This window comes from Lutra lutra, chromosome 11 (assembly GCF_902655055.1).
Source record: "Lutra lutra chromosome 11, mLutLut1.2, whole genome shotgun sequence".
Classification (NCBI taxonomy): Eukaryota; Metazoa; Chordata; class Mammalia; order Carnivora; family Mustelidae; genus Lutra; species Lutra lutra.
This window is the reverse complement of record NC_062288.1, coordinates 22,188,138-22,212,635: the sequence shown is the minus strand read 5'-3', so window position 1 is coordinate 22,212,635 and position 24,498 is coordinate 22,188,138. Positions and strand designations below refer to the sequence as shown.

Below are 24,498 nucleotides of genomic sequence, written 5' to 3'. Positions count from 1 at the left end.
AAGTAAGCCTAGCGCCCACATCTAACGTGCAGCATAGCTTAGAAACCATTGTAGCTTAGAAACTACTTTTAGCGACATCTCCACGGGCCCCTTAACAGCAAATCCTTCTACTGCACTCCGCCGGAAGGACGCAGGTGGAAGGTTCGGGTCCTGGGCTCTGCGCCGCAGCCGTCTTCCCCCCTCCCCAGCCCGGCGTGCCCAGCTTGCAGCTGGCCTGGAGGAGGCGGCGCCCCGGGCTCCCCCGGGCCGGGCCGCAGCAGAACCGAAAGCGGCCGGCGCGGGGAGGCGGGGGAGAGGAAGGAGGGGCGAGCGCCGGGGGAGCAGGGCGAGGTGGCGCGCGGAGGGCCGGGAATGCCCGCGGCGCGGGGCCGGAGCCGCCCGGTGGCCGCGTCCGGGCGATGGCTCTCCGTCTGGTCTCCGACTTCGACCTGCGGAAGGACGTGCTCCCGCGGCTGCGGTCGCAGCGGGCGGCATCGGCGCCCGCCGGGGCCCGAGGCGGCGGCCCAGGTGCTGGAGGCGCGCGTCCGGTCGGGGTGGGGGCAGGTGGGAGCCGGCGAGGGGGTGGAGTCTGAGTCGTTCTCAGCTCGGGGGCTCCCAGGCCGGGCGGAGGTCGGGGGCATCGACCGGAGTGGGGGTCGCCCGCGGTCCCCTGCCAACCTGTGAAGGTTGGTGCGGAAGGGGTGAGCTTCTCTGTTTGGAGTCCGGGCTTTGCCTCCCTCACCGCGGCCACTGGGTGAAGGTCAGGGGCAGCCCGGGGCATGGTCGTGGCTGTACTGCGTTGCTTCTTCTAGCGAGTCCTCCAGCTTCTGGCTCATTTGTTGCCCAGCCAGCCACCTTTAACAGAAAGGCCGGGGACACTCGTGGTACCTCAGCATCATCTCGTCAGGGCAGGGCGTGGAAGAGCAGCTGCCAAGACCGCCTTCCTCTGGCCAAGGCTGCAAAGAGTCGGACAGGGTTTTCTCTATGCTTCACTCACATCTCAGCGGCCGGGGAGGATTCGCCACCCCTGTAGGGGCTCTACCAAGACTGGGGGCTCCTGAAAGTTGTTGCGTTGGGAGAAAAGATGAGTGATGGCCACGAAGAAAACCACCATAAAGATACCTAAGAGTTGCGCAGTCTGTCTTCACTTTTGTGAGATGCTTCTGTGTGAACACTGTCCACGATTTAGGGGACATGCCATTTCAGATGTGAGTGTGAGAGGGCAGGGGTCTGCTTTCAGGCTGTGAGCAGTGAACTGGAGCTGTTTTTCAAAGAGGCACCATGCCCATCGCCACTAACCCAGAGCATAACACCACCTGAGCCAGCTAGCAAAGAGGGGTGTGAGACAGCCATGGTCAGGTTTGCTGTCCAGCTTCCTCAGGGTCAATGAGAATACTTCCTTCACAGTTGAGGCTTTGCTTTTCATCGGTCTCAAAAATCCTTTGTTTTGGTTTTGGTGAGGGAGGCAAAAGTGACTTTTGAGCCTTTCCAGCACTGATCAATCAAAACTTTAAAGAAGGGGAACTCTGATTTCTCATATATATATATTTTTCTTTTTAAGAAGTTTGCTGTAAATAATGATTCATCCTCAAGGTTTAAATTTAGCTTCAAAGCTGTCATACCCTGGATCCCGTCTTGTACATAGGAGCTATCCACTTCAGAGTGTTTTTCCTTAAACACTGTAGACTGCTGGAGGGTGTTTTTAGAAGGCTTATCCTCATATCTACAGTTTCTTCCCCCTTAACTGTGATGAGAGTTTTCTCTCTCTACCTTATACCTTCACACTATCCTGTGGCTTTAGCCGAATTATGTGTAGGGTACCTTGTCTTGGCGCATTGGTTATTAGTTCCAAGTAAGGAGTCCCATTTGTGTAGATCAAGGCTTGACTTTGCTGAGGTGTCATTATTAGTAAAATTTTGCTTTTTTTTTTTGGAAAAAAATCCAAGTCTCCTGAAGAGGTCTTGAAGGTTTAACTTTTTAAAATACAATAAATAGGCAGCTCCACGCCTCCTTTCCACCACAGAGTAGTCCTTTCCCTGAGTTTTCCCACCGTAGAGCTAAATGGCAGGTGTCTGCAAATGAGAAGCTAGTGAAGTATGAAATGCCACAGTCTTATGTTTCGGCAATGTGTGTTGTGATTGAAAAAGCGGTGTGTGAACCAGCTAGCATTTAGCTTTCCTGTGCCTTTTTGTGAAGAGACATAAACTTATATTGACATTCCACTAAACCACAGGTGAACTTAGGTCCTCAAAAGGTAAACCTAGTAGAAATACCAGCTTTTTCTAATACTGGTAGTATTTTGCCCTTGCCGAACTCCTTGGCAAGATCATTAGCTCTGTTATGCTAAGAGGATTGTTAACTCCCTATGATCACCAGTGGGAGGTAGCCCAAAAAAACCCAGTTAATTCCTCTTCTCTAATTTGGAGCACTGGCAGGGGAATCTGGGATTCTATTTTATTTCTAGCATGGCTATTACTCCACACATTTGGCAAATTATTTTCCTTTCGAAGTCTCAGCTTTTCAAATGTAAATTATAAGTAATTATACCATTGTAATGTCTCTTCTCTGCACATATGCTATCTCGATTTGAAGCCGTAATATTTTTACATCAACAAATACAATTGGAGATTTCTTATTAGTGCAAAGTAATACTAAGTATGACATATTTCTGGCAAAATGACCATGAGGCTAAGTTAGCCATGGATATTCAGTGCCTGTGGGATAGTATTTTAGTCAACTAGGGGTTAAAGAGTAAGGATACCAGATTTGGTTACTAAATAATGTTCCTGGTTCTGGGTTGAACTTTTGGAAAATAATCTCTCTTGAAATAAGTGGAAAAAGTATTTCTTTTAAAGACTAAAACGATTATACCAAAGAATATTTTAACACACGTACCTTATAAATAACAAAAAACAAAACCACACACTCACTTTAAAAAAATAGAACAATATCAGGGGCACCTGGGTGGCTCAGTCGGTTGAGTGTCTGACTCTTGATTTCAGCTCAAGTCATGATCTCAGGGTCCTGATACCAAGCCTCCCGTTGGGCTTCATACTCAGTGCAGAGTCTCATTGAGCTCTTTCCCTCTGCCCCTCTCTCCACTTGTGCATACATACTCTCTCACTCTCAAAAAAATCTATTAAAAAAAAAAAAGAACAATTATCAAGACTTTTGAAGGCTCTTGTGTTTCTGGATTTGATCCTACTTCTCTATCCCTCCTCTCCTAGTGGTAACAATCATTTGTATTTTTATCTTCTTTGTAGTTTTAACCTGTATGTATAGCCCCTTATGCAAAATATCATTTCATTTTGCTTGTTTGTGAACTTTAAATGGAAGAATACTATATGCATTCTTTTTTTGCTTTTTTTCTTTTCAATATCCACATTGACTGCTATAGGTCACTGACCATCACTGATGTATCGTATTCCAAAGTGTGGAGATACATCACACATGGTGGTGGACATGCTTAGATCTTCTTTTCTTTTCTTTCTTTCTTTCTTTTTTTTTTTTTTAAAGATTTTATTTATTTGACAGAGAGAGAGAGAGAGAGAGAGATTGAGACAGTGAGAGAAGGAACACAAGCAGGGGAAGTGGGAGAGGGAGAAGCAGGCTTTCTGCGGAGCAGGGAACCGGATATGGGGCTCTATCCCAGGACACTGGGATTGTGACCTGAGCCAAAGGCAGACACCTATCGACTGAGCCACCCAGGCACCCCTAGATCTTCCTTTCAAGGAAGAGCTTGTCCCAAGTGCTGTGAGGGAGATAAGCTTCAGATGTCGTCCCCTTCAGGGATTGCCATCTATAGAGGACTTTCTCATCCGGAGTCAGGACATTTTGCATGTGGCCCACATTTAATTAGGGACTGAGGTGGGGTATCAAGGCCTGGCCATTTTGACTCAACATAGGACAATTTTGACAATCCATTTCAGTGTGAGAGCCTCTCCCCTGGGGGATTCCAAAGTTACCCGACATTGCTGTAGCTCAGCTTCTTCCCCTTCGTGGTCCTTCCTCCTTCCCCTTTGTCCTCCAAGTGTTAATCCCACTTCACTGAACCTTCCCTGGTAAATATCCTGGATACTCACCAATCTTAGGGTGCTTCCTAACTTTGCTTATCTTTTTCTGGTAGTGACATTTGGGGAGTTTCTGGGGTTGCTATTACAGTCTGTGGGTTTTTTCACTTTTTTTTTTTTTAAGATTTTATTTATTTGTCAGAGAGAGAGAGCACGCATAAGGAGGCAGAGTGGCAGGCAGAGGCAGAGTGGCAGGCAGAGGCAGAGAGAGAAGCAGGCTCCCCACTGAGGAAGGAGCCTGATGCAGGACTCGATTCCAGGGTCCTGGGATCATGACCTGAGCCGAAGGCAGCGGCCTAACCAACTGAGCTACCCAGGTGTCCCGGTTTTGCTCACTTTCTTATGCCTGTCTCCTGGGGCACACATGCACAAGTTTCTCCAGGATAGTTGTCTGACTAGAGTTGCTGAGTCACAGGCTGTGCACGTGTTCACTTTTCCTGAGCACTACCAAATGGTTTTCCAAGGCATTCGTACTTACTGACAATCCTGTTCATGGTATAGAAAAGTTTTTGTACTCTGTATCCTCACAAGCTCTTGATATTTCCAGATCTTTAATTTTTTTGTTGAACTGGAGAGTCTAAATGTTATTTCACTGTGGTCTGAGGTTTAGCATCTTTCTATATTTATCGACCTTTTAAGTTTCCCCTTTTACGAGATGTCTGTTCATCCTGTCCATTTTTCTATTGTGTGTTTTTTTTTTTTTTCATATTGACTTTTAAGGTTTCTTTGTTCTGGATTCTAATCCTTTGTTCATCATATGTGTTGCAAATATTTCCTCTCACCTTTTTTTTTTTCCAGTTTGTAGTGGGGGTGCCTTTGATAAAGGAGGGTGTTTAATTTTAATGTAGTCTAATTTAGGAGTCTTTTCCTTTCTGGTTTGTGCTTTTTTGGATATTTTAAAGAAATCCTCTCCTATTTAGGAGTCATGAAGACATTTTTAAATTAACTTCTAAAAGTTTTGGTCTTTCCATTTTGTTTTGTAATCCATCTGGTATTTGTTTCTGTATGTGATATGAGGTAGGAATCAGACGGGGTCACAAGAGCCTTCAAGGGTCTTCATAGTGTTCCATTTTTAAGCGTGGTGTTGGGTAAATGGTTTTGCTTCATTGTTATATGTAAGCGTACATGTGTTAAAATTCCTTTTGTAAATTCTATCGGTTTTCTATATTAATAGCTCTCGTATCAGTAACCAAGTAGCCCTACTTCTTCTCATTGACAGCAAAGCCACTTCCGTCACATATCAAGTTTCCACATATGTGTGGGTCCCCTTTCCTGGGTTCTTAATTTTGTTCCTTTTGTCAACTTAAAATGAAGACATTTTAATAACTGTCTTTATGATAAGTCTTAAAACTGATGGAGTAAGCCTCCTCACCTTAGCAGTGCCCAGGACTATCTCATCTATCCAATGCTCTTTCATCCTCAAATATGTATTTGGATTCTGCCTATCAGATTTCACCAAAAAGTCTATTGGAATTTTGAGTTGCAGTGGATCTATACATCAGCTTTGGGAGAATTGACATCTTTACAATATTAAATCTTACAACTGTGAACCAAGTATAATTTACTTTTAGCTAGATCTGCTTTATGACTCTTTTTTTTTCTCTTTATGACTCTAAGTCTTAGAATTTTCTTCATGAAAGTCCTGAACACTTTTTGCTAGACTTATCTTTAGATTGTTGTGATATTATGTTGCTTCTATAAATGGTATACTTAAAAAATTACATGTTCTAGCTGTTACTGCTATATAGCAATACAATGGATTTTATGTATTAATTTTTTAGCCAGTGCTTAATTCTCTACTGCCATGTATCACTTTCAAGAAACTAAGAAAAAGTCTGCAGTATGCAAATTTTCTAAGGTTTAAATGTCATATGTGTTTAAGACCAGAAAGAATGTAGGTTTTCTTGCCTGTATTTTCTTGTCTGCTCTGATTACTCTTGGACCTGTTATACACCAGATTGATTCATTTTTCAGATACTGTAATCATTCGTCTTTACCAGAGAAGTGATATATTTTACCAGGTGACTGATTTAAGAGTAATATTTTCTTATTGCCTCCTGTATATCCCACCCCACCACCCCGCAGACAGGTTTTGGGGGCCAGAGTTCTGGTTTTGACAGATTGTCTTTATAGTTAATATTCTCTACTTTACTTTCCCCTACCTTCCTAATCTCCTTTTCTAATTCTCATGCCTTTTTGTTGCTTAACTAATCACCCCATCCTTGCTTTTTTTCATTTTATTCAGAATATGGGTATAAATCACATAATGATGTTTATAAGTTTAGGAATTATAATATCTGGTCATATTGAGCCAAGGATTTATGTGAATTATTTGCAGAATAGACTTGTCATAAGTAGAATCCTATTTTAGCACCTCCTGATCTATACAATTTAATAGGAATCAATTCAAATTTTTGTATCAGGCTCTGAGATGCCTCCCCCCGCCTCTTTCTAGAATGGTCACTCGAAGACAAACACTTTTATCTGATTTTTGTCTCAAAGATGTTGGGAACAAAATTTACACATGTGGCTAACATCTTCCTATAAAGTGAAATCACTTGTGTTTAGCAAAGAGCTTGAAATGGACAAGAGTATCTGACCAACCAGCTTTAATTTTTTTTTTTCAACCAGCTTTAATTTGACATGAACTATGACTTGCCAGCACCTTTAGTATTGAGGTACTCTCCTTTTCTCTAATAGGTTTACTTATGCAAGTATCTACATTTTTTCTTCATGAGCTCTGAGGACACTGAACTGTAAAATTAAACCACATTTCCTCATTTGAGTTGCTAAACTTCCTCCTCTGGACTTGCCAGCAATGAACTACTAGGAGAAGAGTCAGAATGAATAAGCAAAGAGGTTATTGAATACTCCTTTCAAAAGGGTGTGTCTAAACCATGAGCAACTAATCCGGGGAGGAAGGGCTGATGGGTTAATAGCATGTGGTGAGACACTGGTCTCTGGATTTCCAACATTGCCAAATTTGTCTAATTCAAATGTTCTTGAGATGAGAACCAAGTACTTCATTACAGGATTATTTTAAGACTACAGTTATTACTACCTATCCACGTCGGTATTATTTTTGTTATTTATTTCAACTTTGTCTGTCATGTTTACATTATAACCTGGTCCTAGTTATGCTGTCTAATGGATATTGTTTAACAGATTGTACCAATACGTAGTTCAGTGGTTCTCAACCCTGGCTACACATTACAATTACATGGAGAATTTAAAAAAAAAAGACACTCACACAGAGACTGGGCTCCCTACCCAGCCTAGTAAAATCAGGATACTTTGGGTAGGTCTTGGGCATCTGTGTACTTTTAAAAGCTCCCCAAATCATTCTAACCCAAAGCCAGAGTTGAGAACCACTGGTTTAATGGAACAAGCATATATCATTTGTTGTAAACTGTACTTCGGGATTTTTTTCCTCTTAATTGTTTAATGTTTTGAAAATAGATGTGCTTTTGCAAGTAAATTGAATTTTCTTAGCAAGATTTCTTGTAAAGGAGTTTCTTATCTTAGCTGAAACCTTTTAAGTGTACTTTTGAGAGGTCTCTCCCAGCATCCTTATAATCTTGAAAGAAAAAATAACCCTCAAAATATTGACACGTTGCATTCCAGAAGTTTTGAGTCATGTGCAGGATGAAAAGTAACTCCCTGAAATTCTCTTTGGATGTCTACAAAATCTACCTTAGAGGGTTTTTCAGTAATTATCCCTTGTCCCATTGTAAGCATGATACAGAAAACTTAGTTCATTCTGCTCATGTTTTTTCTAGGCTTGAGATTAGTCTGTGCCACTTTCTTGATATGATATTGAACAAGTATCTGAACCTTACTGGAACTCAATTGTTCTCTTAGTACAGTGGGCCTATAATTCCTGACACGGTATGGGTGAGATAGAAAGAAATCTGTAAATTATTTAAGTGCTATTTAGCAATAAGCTATTGAATCATACTGTTCTCCTAAGAGACTAGGTGATTATCCTTATTTTTTCATTAGTGGAAAGTGTGTCTGACAGCTCAATAAACATTGAAAAGTGTATATGTGTACTAAAGTATGTTAAAGTATATTAAAAAAGTGTATTTTGGGGTGCCTGGGTGGCTCAGTGGGTTAAGCCTCTGCCTTCAGCTCAGGTCATGATTTCAGGGTCCTGGGATGGAGACCTGCATCAGGCTCTCTGCTCAGCGGGGAGCCTGCTTCCTCCTCTCTCTCTGCCTGCCTCTCTGCCTACTTGTGATCTCTCTCTGTCAAATAAATAAAATCTTTAGAAAAAAAAAAGTGTATTTTGTATTAAAAAAACAAAACAAAACCAAAAACAGCACTTCCCCACTCCCTTTGCCCCACCCCTGGAAGACCCAGGCAGCTTCTTCCTGGGAGGGGTGGGGAAGATGTCAGGATGATTCTTTAACTTTCTGTAAAATCTGCTCTTTGTCTTTTCAAATGTTTCCCACCCCCAACTCCAGTGCAAGGGTCTAGGTCACCAATTATCCTTGTTTTTTATCCTGTTTTTTTCTTTTTTTGGGGGGGGGAGGGAGGGGCAACAGAAGAGGGAAAGAGAACATCTTAAGCAGGTTCCATGCAACATGGAGCCTAATGCAGGGCTCGATCTTACCACCCTGAGATCATGACCTGAGCTGAAATCAAGAGTCATTTGCTCAGCTGACTGAGCCACCCAGGCATCCGCTGTTCTGTTCTTTTTTATTCAGGAATACAAACTGAAATTTGCCCTGAGTTGTAGAATACTTTGCGTATGTTTTGTCTGAATATTGAAACTTGTCATAATCGATATAATATTTTTTTATTTTTTTAAAAGATTTTATTATTTAATGAAAAGAGAGACAGCAAGAGAGGGAACACAAGCAGGGGGCGTGGGAAAGGGAGAAGTAGGCTTCTCGCTGTGCAGGGAGCCCATTGAGGGGCTTCATCCCAGGACCCTGGGATCATCAACTGAGCCAAAGGCAGACATGACTGAGCCACCCGGGCCCCCCTAACATAGTATTTTAACATCTAAAACACTATTCATGTGTAGGGAAAATGACTCAAGTTTAAGCAATTCGATTTTGAGGAAACTGGGGAAACGTATTTCTGTCTAATTGATGATAATTACCAAAGCTGTATCTACTAATGTTTAAATCCTTGAATTATAGAATTGAGAGGAATATACTAAAATTTTAGCTGAAACATGATGGTCAATTAACTTTCAAGTTAAATGTTTTGTGTAAAGAATCTTTCTCTCTTTGAATTAAAGTATGGCTTTCATACAGAAAAGTACACAAATCATAAACGCACAGCTTGGTTGATTTTCACAAAGTGAAACACACCCATGTAACTAGCACTCAGAGTGGGAAAGAGAACATTAATAGAACCGCAAAGTTCCCCTTCATGTTCCTTTCCAGCAATCATTCATCTAGCATCATAGATTCATTTCGCCTGGTTTTGAAACTTGTGCATAAATTAAATCATATAGTTTATACCTTTCTTAGGAGGGGGGAACTCACTGGGCTTTTTTGGCTATTATTTATATCGTATGTTACAGCGAGTTATTTATTATGATTGTTGTACAATCCATTGTTTGATATCCCACAATTTATTCATTCTTTTTACTTGATGAATATTTTGGATTTCCAGATTGGGCTACTATGAATCATAGTGCTATAGAAATTACATGTGTCATTTGCTGAAATATGTGTATATTTCCACTGCATATATGTTCAGCTTCAGTAGCTACGAGTTTTCCAATTTACATTCCTGTTAACAGTGTTTGAGAGTTTCAGTTCCTTCACATTTCTTGGCATCGTATAATATGAAAACGTAGCAAGTCAAGGAATTGTAATCTTTGGGGTGACTAATGAAAGAATAGAAAAGAATATATAACAGATAATAAGTAGGAGAATGAAGTAGTAGATTTTTTATTCATCCAGAAGAAGGCAAGGAAAGACTAAAACAATTGAGTCACATAAAAAATAAATTGTGGGGTGCCTGGGTGGCTCAGTGGGTTAAGCCTCTGCCTTCAGCTCAGGTCATGATCTCAGGGTCCTGGGATCGAGCCCCGCATCAGGCTCTCTGCTCTGCGGGGAGTCTGCTTCCTCCTCTCTCTGCCTGCCTCTCGCCTACTTGTGATTTCTATCTGTCAAATAAATAAATGAAAAATTTAAAAAAAATAAAAAATAAATTGTGATTTATTTTTTGTGTATACATTGTATACAATGTATTTTGTTACACATTGTATACAAATGTGTACACATTGGTTACAAATGTGATTGATCCAAATCCCAAATATCAGCGATTAAATGTAAGTGGACTACCTACCTACTCTAAAGGATATTGCTTGTAAGACTACATATCTGAGGTATAAGGACACAGGAAGAGTAATAATAAAAGGATAGAAAAAAAATTATGTAAATGCTAACCAAATGAAAGCTGATGTTGCTATACTGATAGCAGACAAAGTAAACGTAAAATCAAAAATATTAAAGATAAAGGACCTTTTATAGTAAATAAAAAGGTTAACTCGTCCAGCTCCTGGTTAAAAAGCATGCGTGATTTTTTTATGTGCAACCCTAAGCAACTGCAAAAGCTTTACGTGGCAGGCCTCCTGCGGGGGGGGGGTGGGGAAGCTGCCCTCCCCAAACCAGACTTGGTGCCTAGCCAGTGCGCTGCAGTTCCTGAAGGGAGTTATAGTTAAGACTCAGGCCCCCCTGGCTGGACGTCTTCATATCCAGAGCTGTATCCTCAGCCCAAGAACCTTCCTTCAGAGGCCTCATATCAGGAGCCATCAGTAGAGATCCTCCTTAGGTACCTCTGTTGATACTACCTCCATAGGAAAAGGAGGGGAACCTTGAAGATATCTTTTTCTCCACTTTCACTCAGTATTTTTCCACTCTTAGCTCTTCTCCCTCTCCCTGCCCCGAGCCACAGAGGCCACAACACTGTAGGAGTCTTTTGTTGAGGGCGTTTGTTCAGCAATGAGAGATTCCCCACCTCTCCGCCTGATCTACCTACCCCCGACTAGCATGTCGTTCCATGGGGAGAAGTGAACTGGGAAGTTGGTGCTTTCTCTGATATGGACTCTTGCTTATACTATCACAGCCGAGTGATAACAGGCTTGACTGTAACTTGTTTTTTCACCTTGTTGCTTTAATCGACTGCTGGGACACCAGGCAGTTCTCCTGAGTTCCTGATAGGTTAATCCACCAGGAAGCAATAACAGTTCTCAATTCTTATGCCTCTAACAACATAGCTTCAAAATACATATGGCAAAAACTAATAGATACTTTATTGAAGTGTAAGATATACACAGCAAAGTATGTAGGTTGAGAGTGTAAAGCTCATTTAGTTATTGCCAAATAAATGTATCAGTATACAACACATGCAGCATTAGCAGCTCCTTGGAAGGCCTCCCTACACATACCTCCCAATCACTAGTCCTCTCCTCTTCCCTAAAGGTCACAACTATTCTGACCTCTTACACAATAGATTAGTTTGCCTATTTTAGAACTCTGTATAATGGAATCATCAGTATGTGTTCTTTTTTACTTGGCTTTTACTTGTTAGATATGTTTTTTTAAACAGTCCCTGTTGGGGGCCCTGAGTGGCTCAGTCAATTAAGCATCTGACTTTGATTTTGGCTCAGGTCATGACCTCAGGTTCATGAGGTTGAGCCCTGGTTGGGCTCCGTGCTGGTTGTGGCTCCTGCTTGAGAATCCCTCTTTCCCTCACCCTCTGCCCCTCTTCCCTGCTCATGTGTGTGCTCACTCCCTTAAAAAAAAAAATTCCCTGTTAAATATTAACTTGCTGTTATTCCCTTATCATTTTAGGTGTTTTGGAAAATAATTATGAGAGCTTACGTATACTAAATGTTGAAAGAAATGGAAATATTATTTATACCTACAAGGTATGTCTATATTCTCTTTTTTGTTAGTTGTGGTAAGATATATGTAATGTAGAATTTACTATTTTAACTATTTATGGTCTTTTTTAAAATAGAATTTTATGCTATATCTTACTGAGGGGTAATGAATAAGATTGTTGGCATTTAATCTTTAATGCGACTTTTTTATTTTGTGAAATTAAATAAGGTGATTGGAATTCAGTCTTAACGGAATTTTTTTTTTTTTTAATAAAAATTGTGCACAATGTCTGACACAGACTTGGTGCTCAGATTTTTTTGAGTAAATGGACAGTTCCACTTTGTAGGAGAAAAAATGCCAAGTGAAAGACATTTAAACCTAATTAATATGTAAGATTTTATCTTTGAGAAAATATTAAATAGGATTACTCAACATCATCTGTTTAGACTCAACATCATCTGTTTTGAGGCATCATTGCTTAAAGTGTTTTCAATATTAAGTGTTCTAAGGAATAAAAATGTAACTTTACCAGTAACTTTACTGTGGTAGGGAAACATGAAAGAATAATTTCAGTAGCCAGCTTGCTTTGCACAGATGTACTACTGTATTTATTTATTAACTAATTTATTTGCTCAAATGTTATTTTAAGTTGGGGCATCTGGCTGGCCCAGTCAGTGGAGCGTGAGACTCTTGATCTTGGGGGTTGTGAGTTTGAGCCCCATGTTGGGTATAGAGATTACTTACATAAATAAAATCTTTTTAAAAAATTAGTTTAAACTGTCTTCTGCAAGTGTGCTGCATTTAAAGAATGGTATGATTCAAAAAGTTTTATTTACAGGAATATCGTGGACTTGTTTTAGCCACTCCCAATCTCTATCTTATATATTGCCTTGAAGAAATAAATGGAAGTACAAAAACATTCGCTCCTTTGCCATACTCTACTACCTCCTAGACAGTGTCCCCCAGATTCACAGAGCTGTATGCTCTGAATCCATTTCACTCTTTGGGCTCATATTACTAGCTGAAAAATGTTTAGTCCCTTTCTGACATGCTACCTTTAGAGTGCTTATTGCTAATATTGATTGAATTATTGCAGGTTTAAGAGTAACATCCTAACTTCCTTAACAATGATATATAATAAATATCTGGTTAATTTTTTAAAGGATGATAAGGGAAATGTCTTCTTTGGATTATATGACTGCCGAACCAGACAAAATGAGGTAAAAATCACCGTAAATCATAGATTATTCATTAGTTATTGCTTTTAGAGTTTTTTTCTTCTTTCTGCCTCCTTTTCCTTTTACAGATTCTCATTTCATTTTCAAAAATTTAGTTTTTATTTCTTTGTCTTCTTTCTCTCTTTTACCATCTCTTGGTGACATTATCTTTAAAAATAAATAAGTAAATGAAGTGCAAGGACTTCTGGACCAAAACATCATCAGAAGTTTCTTAGTCCTTGGAGATTTAAGCAAAATAGGCTCAAATCAGTTATCCGGTATTCTGTAGGAATGTAGGAAGTCCAGTAACTTCCTCAGATTTGCATGATCCCAGAAGTTTAGGGTCTCATAATGACCTCTGGCTCTGAGTTCTGTTTCTCCTTAAATTTCACTTCTCTTTCTTCTCAAAGATCCAGGTATAGAACCCAGCTTCCTTTCCTTAATTTTCCCCCACACCACACACATAAAACATTGGTTGATGAGACAGGTCTTATCTAATTCTTGGTGCAAATGTGAAGGATTCATTTTGTTCCTATGTACAAACAACTTACAGTAAGGGAGTAAGAAGTCTGTGAACATATACTGGCACAGAAGGTTCTCCAAAACATACTGTTAATGTGAAAACAAAACAAAACAAATTGCCAGAATAATACATTTCATTTATGTTTTTAAAAACTTGTGAGAAAACATAAATATATATTAAAAAGATCTGGAAGGCTACAGAGTCAATTACAAGCATGTTTCCTTTTGGAAGGGAGTTCATATGGAGGAGCATAGCAAAGAGCTTTGATTTTTTTATTTGGTGGTATTTGCATGTTTTAAACACTGAGACTATGTTTGTTATTTTATAATTAAAAGAGTAAAACACTAAAAGTTAAGTGTATACATTCATGATTCTTCTTACTTGCAGATTAGAATCTCTCAGAGCAAGAGTCAAGGGAAACCAAAATGTGTCTCACATGAATTGAGAGCCTCCTTATTCATTCGAAGTTCACTTTTTCTAATCAAGCATTTCGTGACAACATTTTTCATCAGCTTCTAGCCATAGGATTCTAGTGTGTCCTCAGTGCTTTTGCAAATCTGCAAGTATTAATTACCTTCCTAATACTCCTGCTGCATGTTGTTTCTCATAGCCTGGTCTCTACTGAGGTCTAAGACTCTGGATCTTTTCTTACCCTCTGAGGGTATTGTAAGGGAGTTTGCCTAATATAACTGCAATTGTCTTCATTTCCTCAATTTGCATATCATATCCTCCTGCATGACCATTTTCATTTTCTTTAATATTTAATAAGGAAATGGAATCTTGCAACATTTCAAACAGCAAGAAAATTTTTAAAAGAGTAAGTAAAAATAGAAGATTACTTTGCCAAGGCTCTGAATATTAGAGTCTTACAGTAGATGCACTTGTGATAGTCTCTTAGACATAGTTAAATGTTATCATAGTTAGGTAACTTGATTAAAACTTTACTTTCTCAATAATTATAATAGCTGACTTCTGAGGGCTTATTACGGGTGACAGGCATTGTATAAGTGCTTTGTATGGATTATCTCAGTCGATCCTTCTAAAGATTTCATGAAATAGGTATTGTGATTTTTATTTTACTTATGGAAGATTAGAAAGATTGAATAACTTGTCCAGGGGTGCCTGGGTGGCCCAGTCGGTTAAGCGTCTACCTTTGGCTGAGGTTGTGATCCCAGGGTCCTGAGATGGAGCCCCGTGTTAGACTCCCTGCTCAGTGGGGAGTCCGCTTCTCCCTCTCCCTCTGCCCCTCCACTTGCTTGTGGTCTCTCTTTCTCAAAAAAATAAATAAAATCTTAAAAAAGAAAAAAAGAACAACAACAACAACTTGTCCTTAGTCACACAGCCAGCAAGTAGCACAACCAGAAATTGATCCTACGTCCAGCCTGGCTCCAAGGTCTAGGCTTTTAACCTCTAAGCCACGTTGCCTCATGGTTAAGCTTCAGGGCCTCCTATGGCCTACAGTTGCAAACTTTTCTCTTAAAAAATAATCTGGAACTTCTCAGTATGGATAAACTGGTTAATAGATGGTTCTTTACTAAAATGTCTGGCCACCATGAAGCCACCATGATAACTGGGAATTTGAATTCTAAAATTGTTCTTTAATACAAAACTCCCAAATTTAAAAAATCATTTTGTTTTCACAGCATCTCTATACATTTGAGAAAGACTTGCACGTTGTCAGTTGCTCTGTCAACAGTGAGAGAACTTTGCTTGGTAAGTTGAACTCTTTTATTGCTACATGTCAAGAACTAAACTACATTTGTTGAGTTTGGACTTTTGCAATATTTGACTATTCTATGACAATGATTTTCCGGGAAAAGATGCTCTTGGGAGGTTAATTTTGAACTAAAAATCTGTGGAGTCTACTTACAAAAAAAAAGAATGCTTTCTGCGTTACCTTAATCATCCACTGACAGATCCTTTGAGCCCTCACTTACTTCAGGTATAAAGTGGTAGATTTTAACCAGCCACTGCGTGGATCATTTGCTAATGGATGATTTTTTTTTTCTTTTTCCACTAGCGGCAAGTTTAGTTCATTTTACTAAAGAAGGAAGAAAGAACGAGCTTCAACCAGGTATGACATTCTATTTTTTTAGTGCCTGTTGAAAGATGAAGATTTATTCACTACTAAGTCAAATTACAAACAACTTTACAAATAGCTTTATCTCAGAATGAAAAGGCAAAGGTCATGTCAAGCATGAAAATGTTCTGCAATTTTTTTCTCAAGTAAACAAGAGAATACAGAATATAATGTGACAGTGAATAGTAGAGGTATTAAAAAGGCAGTTAGCACCTGCAGACAAATAAACACTGAGAACATACTAGAACCCTGTGATCAGAAGGTGGTGTAAAAAGGGCTGGGAAGGGGTTCATATTCCTTCAAGAATATCATTTTTTTTTTTTAAATCTGATGAGCTGTTAACCCATACCTAATACACTGTGAATAGACCATCAATTCTAAATAAAAATTCTCATTTGCCAGGACCCACTCTGTAGTTTATTATCTATGTGATATTCCCTCCTTTTTAACATTTTGTGTCATCCATCTGTCCAGAGCTCAACAAGTGAGCGCCTGCAGTGGGTGAGGCACTCTGCAAACGAGAGAGGAGTAGCAGGTGCCCTCACGGTGAGCTCTGGAGACTCAGGGGTCGGTGGGGGTACGCCATGGAGCTTGGTCCCATCTTCAGAGGAGGGCTCTAACCCCAGGGGACCAGCTTTTCAATTTACCAAGGGAAGTATGAACTTTTGTGTAAAACTTTAATTTTTAAATGTTGGCTCAAATATTTTTAAGAAATTCTGCTCAGGCCTTTTTGGCCCTTATTTCTTTTAGCCTCAGGAAATCTTTATTTTGCTGGCAAACCCAGTGGAACCTATATTCTTTTTTTTTTTTTAAAGATTTTATTTATTTGACAGAGAGATCACAAGTAGGCAGAGAAGCAGGCAGAGAGAGAGGAGGAAGCAGGCTCCCCGCTGAGCAGAGAGCCTGATGCAGGGCTCGATCCCAGGACCCTGGGATTATGACCCGAGCCGAAGGCAGAGGCTTTAACCCGCTGAGCCACCCAGGTGCCCCGGAACCTATATTCTTTACATGATGTTTACCAGCTATGCCTGATTGTCATGCAGAACAGTGATGATTATGTACGTTATAAAAGGTATTCAGGGGCGCCTGCATGGCTCAGTCAGCTAAGCATCTGCCATCGGCTCACATCAAGGTCCCAGGGTTCTGGGATTGAGCCCTACATTAGGCTTGCTGCTCAGTGGGGAGTCTGCTTTTCCCTCTCCCAATGCCCCTCCCCTCACTCATGCTCTCTTTCTCTTGCAAATAAATAACATCTTTTAAAAAAAGTAAAATATGCTCTCAGATGAACTTCATTGTAAGTTTTATTAAATTAAATCCTATTCAGGGGGCACCTGGGTGGCTCAGTCATTTAAGCGTCTGACTCTTGGTTTTGGCTCAGGTTATGACCTCGGGATCATGAGCCCCATGTCGGGCTCCATGCTCAGCGGGAAGTCTGTTTGAGGTGCTCTCCCTCTCCCTCTACCCCTCTCTTCAGCTCTCTCTTTCTCTCTAAAATCATTAAATCTTAAAAAAAAATCCCTTTCAGGTCTGCTAACTCAGTCTTTAACGTTTGATGCCCCTCCAGTGAGATTATCTGATCACGTCTTTCAACATACTAGAAGGAATGTCTTTAGGTGTATTGTATTGGCTTCCTGATGCTTTCTATCTTGTCAGTTCACCTTTCAGGCCAGCTGCTGCAGTGAGAACCCACGCTGCCCAGACTGAATTTGACAGACAGCACCTTAACTCAGCTGCTCGGCCTACTTCTTGCTTTTTGCCCAGAGCCCGTGGGAAAATATTCACTATCTGTGCGTGTGCGGCCTGGAAGTGTGGCTGGGAAGGATTCCCAATAGGACAAGCCGTGACCAATGAGGGGGCAAGGCGAGCGGAAGGATAAATACTCCCCTTTCCACCCCGGAAGTGGATAATTCTGAGGTGTCCTCCATGCAGCTCAAGTCCCAAGGTGGTCACGAATTTGATAAGGTCCCGCTTGCTGGAGGGTTCTCCTTCCTGTTTCACGCTCCCCGCTCCCTCACACCATAGCCCTCTTGTCTTAGTTTGGGTTTTCCCTCTAAGTAGAGTCTGAGGCAAGCATCTGAATGCAGTTAGTTTATTTGAGGGATGATCCTAGGAAGCGCTGTTAGGAGAGTGTTTAAACAGATCTGAATGAAGGGAGGGAGCAAGCGCGCGCGGCTGTGGGGAAGGCACATTTCTGACACGGACAACACCAGCACAAAGGTCCTGGGGCCAGAGTGTACTTGGTGGACTTGCTGATAAGGATAGCGAGGAGGTCAATGAGGCTGAACGAAAACAGGGCAGAGTGGTAGGAACTGAGGCCAGAGGAAAACAGGGCTGAAGTATAGGCAGATCATAGAGACCCTACAAGGCCTTTGTTCAGTTAAGAGTTCAGAAATGATGTGACCAGAAAGCACTATAGACTTTATTATGGCGTTTTATCCTTTGAACAAATATTTTGGAAAGCCTAATTTTATCTGCCCATGAATGATCTGAAAAGCCATTCGATTATAAAGCGTAGTTTGCCTGGAGGTAATGTTTAACGCTCTGTTGCTTATAATGAGATTTTTCCTGTTGCAACTGAGACAAACTGTAACATCTTCCACATGAACAAGATAGGGTCCTTTGGTCCACAAACTTGGCAACACAGTTTTTATCCATAGTGCTTCTCTTCTTGGCTGTGGCAGATTAATGTTTAGTTTAGGAAGTAGTAAAAGAGGAGGTGCCTGGCTGGCTCAGTCAGTAGAACACGCAGCTTCTGATCTCAGGGTTGTGAGTTCAAGCCCCATGTTGGGCATAGAGCTTACTTAAAAGAAAAAAAGATAAAGGAAGAAGAACAGGACCTAGCTGCCTCCTTCACCCCCCCATGGAGTCGCATTTGCCTCAGGCACAGTGCCAGCCCGCTAGGCAGCTATGGGGGTGGCCACATGTGCTGGGCCCCACTCCCCCGAGACTCCTGAGGCCCCTGCGCCATTATAGTCAAGAGCAGCAGATGTTCCATGGAGCTGTGGTTTGGTTCAGGAGCTCCAGGAACCAGAGCTGCTTCCGATCCAGACCCTGCTAGACTCTTCCAACCTTGGCATCATGTGTCTTCACTTGCATCAGACCAGATTCTTTTGCCCACCCTCTACCCTCCCATGCCATGCCCATCCTTAGGCTTTTTTTTTTTTTTTATTTTTGTTCAATTTATTTAAACTAAAAAAACAAAGCAGTGCACTTGTTTCTTCCATTCTCCACCCCCACCTCTTGTAACTACCAGTTTGTTTTCTGTATCTATGAGCTTGGGGATTTCTTTCCTCTTTCTAGGAGCCCACACATTAGACAAATGATACAGTATTTGTCCTTCTCTGATTTCACTTAGTGACGTGCCCTCAAGATCCTTCCAAATTGTCACTTTTGCTCCTGCTGTCTCTAGTTTTTGTGATATCCACAGCCTATCTGGATCTGCCATACCCTATGCTGATGCCCTCCCAGGCTCCGCTGACATCTGGATTCTCGAACTTCCTAAGACTTTAAGCACTTCTTGGAATCATGGACTTTCATGACTGACAGTGGTTGTAGAAGTGATCTGATTTTCTAGTTTGTGTCTTTTTTAATAACAGGGCTCGGAAGCCTAGGAATACTTTGTCCTTTCTGAAAAGTGTCTGTTAGGTTAGCAGCAGAGTGTAAACTGGAACAGATGTCTCTAGAGTCCTAATCCAGAGTATGTCATATAACACCATGAAAGCACATGGTATGTTACTGAGAGAAATTCCTATTTGCATGATTACTCTTATTAGTTAGGTGTCTGGGCTGCCCCCCCAAAAGGGAAAAATCAGTGTAGGAAGATGGCTTCTGTTCTTGAAAATCCTCCCATTTTAAAGTCAAGTGAATTTAACTGATAGCTGGTTATCAAGTTCACTAGCAAAAAGTCTAAATTCTTTTACTCCTCCAAGGAGGTTCCCCTGCCTGTCCTGTAAAATTTTTTTTTTCCAAATTGGGATATATAAACTTTTAGGGGAAGACATTAAATAGCCAAATGTCAGCTTGTACTACTTAATATAGTAACTGGAATTATTAATTTAATTATTTACATAACGTAAAATAACAATAAGGAAAATTGCTTTTTTTCTCATTCTCACATTTCACAAAGCATTTCTGTTTTTCTTCTCAAGCATCTTTGACACTAATATATTTTTTTTTAAAAAGATTTTATTTATTTATTAGAGGGAGAGAGGACAAGCACCTGTGAGTGGGGAAAGCAGCAGAGGGGGAGGGTGAGGGTGGGGGAAGGAATCTCAAGCAGACTCCCTACTGAGTATGGAGCCCGATGCGGGGCTCAATCTCACGACCTCGAGACCCTGACCTGAGCCGAAATCAAGAGTCAGATGCTCGACCCACCAAGCCACCCAGGCACTCTGACACCAATGTCTTTCTTATTCCTAGAGAATTTTTTTTTTTGAGTTATCAAGTAGATTAACCAATGCTCCTCACCTTTACCTCTGTCCCAGTTATTGGAAGTATAGCCCTTTTGACCTCGCATCTGATCCTGTCACTGGGATTTTTATCCTAAGCTCTAAGTACCACTGACCAAACAATATTTGATTTTCACTTGTTCTGTCCTTGTATATGTGGGATCCCACATAGTAACTCACTGTCTTGGTTTTTCAATCATCTTTAAAAGGCATGTTTACAAAGCTATCCAGTGCTTGCCATCCTAAGACCACATCACAGGAATTGTTTTCAATTCTTTGCCTTTATTTGCTGTCAGGTTAGTTTCTTAAATAGTGAAAATCGGCATTGACTCAATTCCAGGCTGCTGTGCTGTCCTGAAATTGTACATTTTTATTCAAAAACCTTGAGAAAGCCCCTGAGAATATTGGTCTTTGTAAGAACTCAGCTCTCAGGCGACTCCTTGTCTGAGGTTTCATCTTGGGAAAGGGGGACTGTTGGCCTAAATGTGGATATCTGTGGCGATCCTGTTCTAGTCCATGTCCAAGGACTTCCTCCTCATTGTTATCTTTTATGACATTCACTGCAATGTGACACTGAGGAACTAAGTGGGTCTATATCAGCTAAGCTCCACCACCATCCCAGAGGGAAGCCAGGCCCCTGTCCTCTTCAGCTGCCAACTGGGTCCTGGTCATGCATCAGAAATATCTTTACGTTTTTACCCACAAGCGCTATTTGCCCTTGTGCTGCAGAATTGGGAGTGATGGTGAATGGAGTTGTGTTTGCTTAGACTTAGAAGCCCAGAGGGCCTGTGAGGCTGTGCTAGGTGGCTGAGGAATAGGCAGGAGCTTGGTCCTCTCTCTGTGTATATCAGTTTCTCCTCCATGAGGTTTTCTTCATCTTTTGTGGGTTTTAAGAACTATCAAAGTAAATTTTAAGAAAATTACTTTTCCCGTCAGAAGAGCTAGCACAATAGGTAATGTATTTACACTTTTAAAGTTCGGACTGCAGTGGAGAAGATGACGAACGATATTCTGATCTTCTGTTACTACAAGCTTCTTTTTCTTTCTAGGATCAAAGTGTTTAACTTTGTTGGTTGAAATCCACCCTGTAAACAACGTGAAGGTTCTAAAAGCCGTGGATAGCTACATTTGGGTGCAGGTAAGCACGGAGCACGTGGCTATCATTCATCACGTGGCTATCATTCATCACGTGGCTATCATTCATCTCGCTAATCAAAAGGTGTGAAACCTGGAGGCAATGGTGCTTACCGAGTGTTTTCACAGCCATTATCACATTTAATCCTCAAAGCAATCTGGTAGATGGGTCTGGCTGGAATTATCCACTCACCCTTTGCAAACACAGAAATCACACTCAACCTAGCTCCTCTGACTGTTTTATCATGGTTTGTCTGAGAGTCATGTAACGTGTTGACTTGGTAAAATGCTGACTCTCAACACACATCGAAAGTAAGTTTAAAAAATGTTTTATGTAATGTACTCCTGTAGTTCAGAGTAAATAGGAATAAATGGCTTAATCCCTGACTTTATCAACTCCGTGGAAGGACCCAGAAGCACCATGTGTCTGGGGCAGGTGGACCAAATATAGTCTGTTCATTACTCGCACGCTCTGAACCTGTGAGTTGTACTACTTACCACAGTCTATTTGTAACACCAAAGTCAGTACTCACGGCGCTTTTATACTTGTCCGCACACATGTGCGCAGTGGTGAAAAATTTGTCACCCAGCTGAGGCCGACCAAGGTGACACTCGGCTTCTTGGCTCACCTCTCTCCCTGTAAATGGGTGTCGTTTTCACGATCTTTTTAGTGCCATGATTTTCACATTTGGGGGCTTTTTGCTGGTGATTTCACTATTGAAACTGTTCCCCATGCAGAGCGCCCGAGAGCTGTGTTGGGTGCCTGAGAACAAGAAGGCTGAGCTGTGGTTTATAGAGAAGATATGTGGGTTAGATATGCTGCATTCAGGCATGAGATTATGGCGCTGTTGCCCATGGGTTCAATGCTAATGGATCAACAATGTCTATTAAATAAGAGCTCTTTAAAACAGAGCACACATGAAACAAGGTTATGTATTACTTGGTTGGCACATATCCTTGCATTTCCCGTGGGAGCCGCCATTAAGTATTTCACTCACGGTGGTGTTGGTGGCAATCCGTAGACTGTGCAGGGCTGGAGTGTGACTTCCTCGCGTAACCTGAACCACCGCTTCTCATCCCACCTACCTCCTCCCTGCCTCGAGCCTCTGGGTCTCCCTCTTGCAGTGGGTCAGGAGGGGGCTTCTCTCCCATCTGCCCCCTCATGTCATAACCAGCAGCTATGGCCTGCTTGCAGACAGGGCCTGGTGCCGAGCTCCTGGGCCACCTTACCCCTTACCCCAGGAAGCTGCTGTGCCTACACTGTCATCAGTACTGGGGTGACTTTGGGACAGACCATATTCCTTTTCTGGCCTGTTCTTTTGGCTTCCTTAGCATCTCCATCCGTGGCTGTGTCCGGCAATGGAGATGTTATTGAAGGGTGGAGGCAGCTAAAGGGAATCAGAGCCCTGGAAGGGCAAGAGATTTTATAAGTATGTGGTCGCACAGCAGTGCAAATGTATTAACAATTACTGAATTGTATATTTTAAAACAGTTAAAAAGGTGATTTTTCTGCTATGCAAATTTTATCTCAATTTAAAAGAAAAAATTAATAGTACATGACACATGACTGCTTCCTTAGGCCAAAGGGAAAGTCCCCGTCCAAATGAAGGAAAACCTGTCCTTCTTGGGGTGCCTGGGTGGCTCAGTCATTATGCATCTGCCTTTGGCTCAGGTCATGAGCCCAAGGTCCTGGGATCAAGCCCCCCATCAGGCTCCCTGCTCAGCAGAGAGCCTGCTTCTCCCTCTCCCACTCTCCCTGCTTGTGTTCCTCTTCTTGCTGTCTCTTTCTCTCTCTCTCTCTGACAAATAAATAAATAAATAAATAAAATCTTAAAACAAAACCCTATCCTTGTTTTGTGGACCCATCTCTGTTCCTAGCCCTTCTCAAACCTGCTCCTCATGCCTGTTCCTCTGAGGGGAGAAAAATTCCACAAACCTCCATCCAGGGCAAACCTCTAACCCCCTTGCCCCCTCCCTCTCCCCTTTACAGAAATGCCATTCACTGTCCACTGAGTTTGGCTTTGCCCTGCAACCTGTCTCCCTTTCCTTACCAGAACATTCATGGTGATTTCCAGTAGTGCATCCCCAAGTCTGTATGTACAGCCTCGACCTCCTTCAGAGAGACACTTTAGCAGGACAGGAGTGGGTGGGGCTTGGATCCCAATATGGTCGCTTCTGAGAATTGCCTACCAGCAGACCCTGCGTCTTCCAGATAGTTCCAGATAACATCTATAGTACATATCTACCAACTGGAATTAATCATCAGAGTCTAGTTCCATAGTGGTAAAGATGAATATTCCCCTAATATGATGTAATCTATACAGATTTCTGCTGAGACTGCAAAATCCAAACAAAACCTTGGATTTCTTTTTTTTTTTTTCTGAAGCCTGTCTGTCTGTAGTCTTACTTCCAGACTCTAGGGCTGCCTCGTCGTAGAAGGAAAACCTCCACCACCTAAATGGAACTTTTAAAATCATATTCTTACTGATGGCCACGCAAAGACCAGACAAAAGTTTACAACTTGTCAGCACCTTCCTTCAGGTGACAGTCCTAAGCAAGCATGCCTTGGCCACCTCTGTGGTCCCAAGGGAGGCTGAATTGTCTTCCATAGGACTGTCTCCTTGTCATGAGGCACTGAGTGTTTGCTCTTTCATTATCCGTATGGTGTCACTCAGCTTTGCTCCCTGACCCCAGTACACAGTTTCCTGTCTGATGTGCACAGTTTCACAAAATCAAGACATAATAGGTTCTACATTATTTTCTTTCCTTTTTTTTTTAAAGATTTTATTTATTTAACAGACAGAGATCACAAGTAAGCAGAGAGAGAGGAGGAAGCAGGCTCCCTGCTGAGCAGAGAGCCCAATGCGGGGCTTGATCCCAGGACCCTGGGGTCATGACCTGAGCTGAAGGCAGAGGCTTTAACCCATTGAGCCACCCAGGCACCCCTTTTCTACATTATTTTCATAGCTGAGTTCTGCATTGCTATCTATTGTATAATTTTGAATATTTTTGCTGTAGAGAAATGATGTATAGTTAATGTTTTGTTTCTCGATTCTAAAAAGGAAACTTGACAACGGACAATTTGAAAAATTTACCAGTTGTATTTCCATTTCGTCAGCATGAAAAGTTAGGGCACCAGGGAATATCTTTTGTCAAAATTTTTCCTAGTCTTTAGAGAGGCTGCCGACTATAAA

General features: G+C 41.5%; 1 protein-coding gene across 4 annotated transcripts in view; it reads left to right on the top strand.

Moving 5' to 3' along the window:
• Positions 1-291: 291 nt before the first annotated feature.
• The window catches only part of GSAP (gamma-secretase activating protein), an 85,587-nt gene continuing 61,380 nt past the window's right edge, over positions 292-24,498 (top strand). For 3 of the 4 annotated variants that reach the window (XM_047694652.1, XM_047694650.1, XM_047694649.1), the window contains exons 1-6: positions 294-507; positions 11,870-11,946; positions 13,066-13,122; positions 15,286-15,355; positions 15,663-15,716; positions 21,220-21,308. In XM_047694652.1, coding sequence (XP_047550608.1) covers positions 399-507; positions 11,870-11,946; positions 13,066-13,122; positions 15,286-15,355; positions 15,663-15,716; positions 21,220-21,308 — 456 coding nt within the window. In that variant the 5' untranslated portion in view covers positions 294-398. Of the gene's footprint in view, positions 508-11,869; positions 11,947-13,065; positions 13,123-15,285; positions 15,356-15,662; positions 15,717-21,219; positions 21,309-24,498 lie in introns of all 4 variants that reach the window. The other variant, XR_007121452.1, reaches the window with a different exon arrangement.